Source organism: Ovis canadensis, chromosome 22 (assembly GCF_042477335.2).
Source record: "Ovis canadensis isolate MfBH-ARS-UI-01 breed Bighorn chromosome 22, ARS-UI_OviCan_v2, whole genome shotgun sequence".
Classification (NCBI taxonomy): Eukaryota; Metazoa; Chordata; class Mammalia; order Artiodactyla; family Bovidae; genus Ovis; species Ovis canadensis.
The window spans coordinates 52,943,619-52,949,618 of NC_091266.1; the positions used below are offsets into that span (position 1 = coordinate 52,943,619).

The window sequence follows — 6,000 nt, forward strand, 5'->3', positions numbered from 1 at the left end:
TTAGTTCTCTGAAATTAATCATATATTAGAGAAGATACAGATAATTATGCTAAAAGAACCTATCGAACTAAATACAAACCTATCCTCAATCTCCAGTCATTAAGAATATGTGAAAATTTTCTACAAATATGTATCAGAACATTGAATGAAACAGTTTTGACAAAACAGTCATGCTCAGAAGACATTCCATGAACTTGAAAAGTGAAGTTTTCCAATATTTGTTCCATACTCATTTATTAAATTCAAATAGTGTCAATAAGTAGATGCCCCCTTATTTGTAACTCAGAGAAGTAAACACTTATACATAGTTAATTGATGACCCACACTTTGCACTAAAGCAAAAGTCCAGCACTCAAGGGAAAAGCAGCCACTGTCTACTTACTATCACTATACATCAGATAAATGAAAAACATTCAAGGGATTTTAAAAAGATTTCCAATAGAATGATGTTTTTAACATTCAACATTATAATGATAATATCTTTTATAAAATAAAGTTGTTCAGTGAAAGGCTTTTCAAAGATATAATGTTTAAAAAGGGGTAAAAATGATCACCCTCTACTACCCAGCTACTGACACTCTTCCCACTTGCAGTGAAGAGCAAGAGTAATGTTCTTCATTTAGTAAGCAATTTCAAATGTATATAATGCCAGGCCAGGCAAGTGTCATCAGTAAATGTAGCAAGTGGGTGGGGACTCACTCTATGTACCAGCTTCCTGCAGCTGTGACTAGACTCCATCTCTCCCATCTTATTATTGCTAGGACAAATGCAGGCCTAGTGCTTTAAGATCTTCCAGATTTTCCTAAGAGAAGCCAGAAATCCAAATCATGCAATATTTTCCATTTTTAAGTGCTGGCAATGAAGAAACAAAAGAACTATAGTGCAGGCCAAATTGAAAGTACCTACGAACCAGATCTGGCCTTTCAGTATGCAACCACTGCTGACTATTCAGCAATGATACCCTAGGAAGAGGAGCATCAGTAAGAATCTTAAATATCTGACTTGCAAACCCTAAACTCCTCAGGACTATGACTCAGATTTCATGTTGAAGATGGGTTCTCCACAGAGTCAAGATCACTGGTAACCCACAATTCTCTGCTAATAGGAAATTGAATTTTAAAAAAATTTTTGAGAAAAAAAAAAAAGACTAGAACACTGATGGTAATCTTTTTCTCTTGAAGACTAATTTTTGGTTAATAATAATTTTTAAAATTATGGCTTTACTATTTTAAAGTGTACATTTTAAGAAAAAAATCAAAAAAATTAAGAGAGATCGTGACATTGGAATATTAATAAAATTAGAATAATATGTAAAAAAATGTATACTCATTAAAAAAATACTACAACCTTTACCAACTATGTTAGCTGGGTAAAATGAAGTGTCTATCAGCTAGGTCCTTAGAAAGCAGCCAACCACTTGAGCTGCCCTCTCATCTGATGAGAACTGGTAGCCCTGATGGGCCACTTTACACTTTTAGCAACATGAAAAACAAATGAGGAGGGGGAAGAAGTGACAACAAGGCCAACTGTGAAGATATTTCTGCTTTATAATAATTCCAAGTGCCAAAAGATCCTAAGACTCAAAACAGCTCTACTAAATAGAGTAGACAGCTAAAAAGGATAAACTAGCAAGACCTTCTATTTGGAAACAAAATCTGCTGGATTAAAAATGAAATGCTAAATAGAGTAGCACCCAAAGATTTCTTAAGAGTTCTCAGTTAATTTGGAAGGATACCCACCCCCCCCACATACATCACTTTGATGGCATACTTTAAAAATCCCTTAAGGACAACACAGTATAGTTTAAGAAAACAGGGTAGTCTGGCTTTATCTGAGCTGCATTTCACCATCTGACAGTTGTGTGACTTTAAGCAAGTTATTTAATTACTCTGAGCACTCTTCCCCCATCTATAAAAAAGGAGAAACCATAGCTATTTTAATTCTCATTATGAGAATTGTGACACATCTTAAATGTATTTTAATTTATTCTCTTTGCTAAAACTTGAATTTGCTCCACAACATCAGTAGTTTAAAATATTCCTGGCAGAAAAGCTACACACAGATAAGAGAACTCAACACTTTCTGAAGCAGCACTATCCATCCTCATACTTCTATCATTTTCTTTTCTAAACTAAAATCAGCTTCCTAGTTACTTCAATGTTACCCCATCAATGACATTCTAGCTAAATCTTATGAAGTACAGCTAATCCAATCCTCACTAAACTCCAACCTCCATTAGGGTTGAGACTGTATTTAAACTCTGTACCCAGAAAAATGGTAAGCACACAGCAGATGCACAGTAAATATTTACAAATTGAGTGATATATTCTGTGCAGTACTTACTGACTACTGAAATGCTTTGGAATACAGAGCACAAGTGTGTAGACTGGAGGTGACCATTTAACATTTAAGGTTTAAAAGTTGAAATATCATGAACACCCAAACACACCCAAGATTTTTAGGTTTTCTAAAAATCCTTGTGGACACAATAAATAAAAGCAATTTTAAATGATGATGTTATTCAATTCAACAGTGCTAAAGTTCCTTCAAAGGAAATAAACCTATTAATGGCTCCATAAGTCCTAAAATCGTAATTTCCTTCAGATTTAACTGAATTTCAAGTCAACATTGAAAACAAACAACCAAACAACTCAAATCACATGTAATCTCATTGCCGCTGCTAAGTCACTTCAGTCGTGTCCCACAGACGGCAGCACACCAGACTCCGCCATCCCTGGGATTCTCCAGGCAAGAACACTGGAGTGGGTTGCCATTTCCTTTTCCAATGCGTGAAAGTGAAGTCGCTCAGCTGTGTTAGACTGTTAGCGACCCCATGGACTGCAGCCTACCAGGCTCCTCCATCCATGGGGTTTTCAGGCAAGAGTACTGGAGTGGGGCGCCATTGCCTTCTCCGTTACCACTGGCTATCCTGCAAATAACCCCCAAATATTAGTAACAGCTTAGTCAAGTCTTTGGCATCTTAAAGCCACTTAGAAAATATTAGAACTGAAGTTGTGAAAACATATCAAAATCTGTAACAACTTTCTCTCATGACTTTCTCAGCCACACACTGCTATAAACACCTCACCGCTTAAACACTGCCATTCATTGAGAATTTAGTCACATATTCCAGAGCTGAAAGAGCAGGCTTCATAAAATATGTTCTACTTCACAGAACAGGAAATCAAGACAGTGATCAGTTCACCATCTTCTGCAAATCTATGGAACTTTTCCATTATAAATTTCTGCCACCTGACAGTTTTAAGCTGTCACTGTGCTATTAGCCTAAACAAACACAATTACTAAGGTAAACCTGCCACATAACACAAGTCAATACTCTGTCCCAAACATAAAACATTCCTGAATTACCTGGGTCATTGATGTTTTAAACTGTGGTAGCAAGTTAGTGATCTAGAAACATGTAACTTCCACTAAAGGGAACTAGGTAAGCCAAATACCAGACTGACATAATTTTATGGTAAAGAACAAAATCCAAAAGGGTTAAACACTTAAAGTAAAATTAAAAATTTATCTGTTTTAGAATGACCACATATGACCCTTCAACACCGACTCTAGCCCCACAAAACTTCTTTTCCCCTTCCACTTTTACGATATTAAAAATAAATAAAAACCCAAACCCTTGTACATTAATCAAAATAGTATACTACACAAAAATCAAACCGCCAAATATAGGTAGGCTTTACAAAGTTAAAATCACTACCCATCTTAAAATACTACCTGTTGGGCAATTTCAGGTACTGTGGGAGGAGCCTACAGCCAAGTAGAGTTGAAAGGTCACGGGGCAGCCTGGGGTTGTGCTACAGAATTTACCCTAGACGACAAGAACACAAAAGGTACAGAGAAGTACAAGATGTATAGGCTCCCAACTCGTTTCCAATTTGCAGTGGAAAAGTATTCCTTTCCGATAGATGCTGCCTCTGCCTTGAAAGTTGCCAAAGCACCACGGCAAAACTGGCCTGCGTTTGCAAAATACAACAGCTCTGGGCTCCCAGCACACTCCTCATGCCTGTACTTGGTATCCACGAACAATTTCTCAGTGTGGCCGAGGCGATGCTGCAAGGCTGCCCTCAATGCAGCAACCACCTAGAGAAATAGTTTCTCAACAGTCCCAGAGCCGTCCGGGGAAGGAGGGACTTCCCTTCCATTTTCAATATGCTGCTTCGACCCGCGCTGACAGCACCGTGGATGACCAAGAGCACACGGAAAGGCTTCCAGCTCCTTATTAATGCCCTTCGGAAGCAAAGAATGTGGGCACTTAATCGAGGGCCCCGTCCAGGGTGGGGAAGAGCCCTGGAAAGCAGGGGCTGTATAAGTCTTTGCCCTTCCCACCCAACGACGGAGGCAGTGCCCTGCCAGGCTCAGGGTCCCAGCAGCCAGGGGGCCCTAGCGCCCGGGCGACCTTCCCCCGCAACCTTCCTCTCACCTGATCTTGTAACTCGGGAGGGTGTGCTTGCGCTTGATGATCTTCTTGAGCTGGTTGACGATGAAGGAGGTGAGCTGGGGCAGGGGCCGCCCTTCGAACTGGGAGCGCACCTCGAAGTCGATCAGCGGGTCCTCCACGAAGGAGAAGAACCAGTGGGTGAAGGGCACGCGGGTGAGGACGAAGCGCAGCCTCCCCACCACCCGTGAGAGCTTGACGAACAGGTAAGCGGACTTGCCGAAGACCAAGTCCACGTCGATGGCCAGGTGGAAGCCCCCGTTGTACTCCACCTCCGCTTCGAAGGCCAGCTCCTCGGGGGTGGTGGCGGGGGGCAGCGCCTCCCCCTCGGGGCCGTCGGGCTCCCCGGTGGCCGAGGGCGCCACGGGCCGGAGGAGCCGGATGGTCTTGATGAAGGGCACGGTCTCGCCCAGGAACACCTCCCGCAGGCTCAGTCCCTCCAGCAGGCGCCCAGCCGTCTTGGTCTGCAGCAGCTCCTCGAACTCCACCTTGATCTTCTTGGTGACCCAGCGGCGGGCCAGTGCGGTGTCCCGCAGCTCCCGGAACAAGAACAGGATGATGGCGTTGAGGAAGTAGCAGGTCTCCCGCGTCGGCGGGGCGGGGGTCTCGGGGGCAGGGGTCGCGCCGCCCTCGGGGGGCCCGCCAGAGGGCTCCTCAGCCCCGCCGCCGCCGCCGCCATAAAGGTACTCTCTCAGGGGCAGGCCCGGCACCGGCTTGATGTAGCGGAAGCCGTCGGCCGCGCGGACGGCCTCGTCCGGCGGCGGCTCGGGCTGTTTGCGGTAGAGCAGCAGGAACTGGGTGAGGAGCGTGAGGAAGGAGCCCAGCACGGCCGACGCCAGGATCATGAGAAGCAGCCCCATCCCGCAGCCGCCGCCGCCGCCTCCGCCCGGGACGCCCGGGCCCTTGCCCCAGCGCCCACAGCGCCGCTTTCTTCACGCCGCCCTCCCCGCTGCCTCCATCTTGAGGACATCGGGCGGCGGGGGTCGGAGCAAGCGGCACGCTGGGCCTCGTCCGGCGGCTCCGGACCGGGGGATGCGGCGCCCGAGCCTGCGGCGGCCCTGCGCCCCCTCAGACACTCCCGGAGGCGGCTGCCGTGGTGGCGGCGGAGGCGGCGGCGGAGGCGGGAGGGGGCGGAACGGCGCCTCCCTCCGACCGCCGCTCATTGGACGAGCGGCGCGTGACGTCAGGAGCGTACTCGCTCCCGGCGGCGTCGCCTGGCAGCCGGCGCCCGAGCATGCGTACGCGGGTCCTTCTTCACCTCTCAGGCGCCCTTCCAGCCCCGCCCCCCACAGCAACATTCTAGTCCCCCGCAGTCCACGTGGCTGTCACTTCGGAAGCCGCTGTCCGGATCTAGGGGGATAACTGGGGCCACCGGCTGGAGGAGAAGAGGCCGGGCGGAGAGGGCGTGGCGGCGTGTTCTTGATCCCGGTCATCCCGTTATCTTCTAATGCGCCCATCCCCCTTCATTGGCCTCGGTCCCTGTCTGTTACCTCTGCTGCAGTGTGATTCTTCCACTCGCGCCCCTGAGAATGGGCTGGCGG

At 46.9% G+C, this 6,000-nt stretch overlaps 1 protein-coding gene across 1 annotated transcript in view; it reads right to left on the bottom strand.

The window, feature by feature from the left end:
- PDZD8 (PDZ domain containing 8) overlaps positions 1–5,673 on the bottom strand; it is an 80,369-nt gene extending 74,696 nt beyond the window's left edge. Inside the window, exon 1 of the mRNA XM_069567617.1 lies at positions 4,445–5,673. Within this exon, the coding sequence (XP_069423718.1) occupies positions 4,445–5,319 (875 nt within the window). The 5' untranslated portion in view covers positions 5,320–5,673. The remainder of the gene's footprint in view (positions 1–4,444) is intronic.
- Positions 5,674–6,000: the final 327 nt, after the last annotated feature.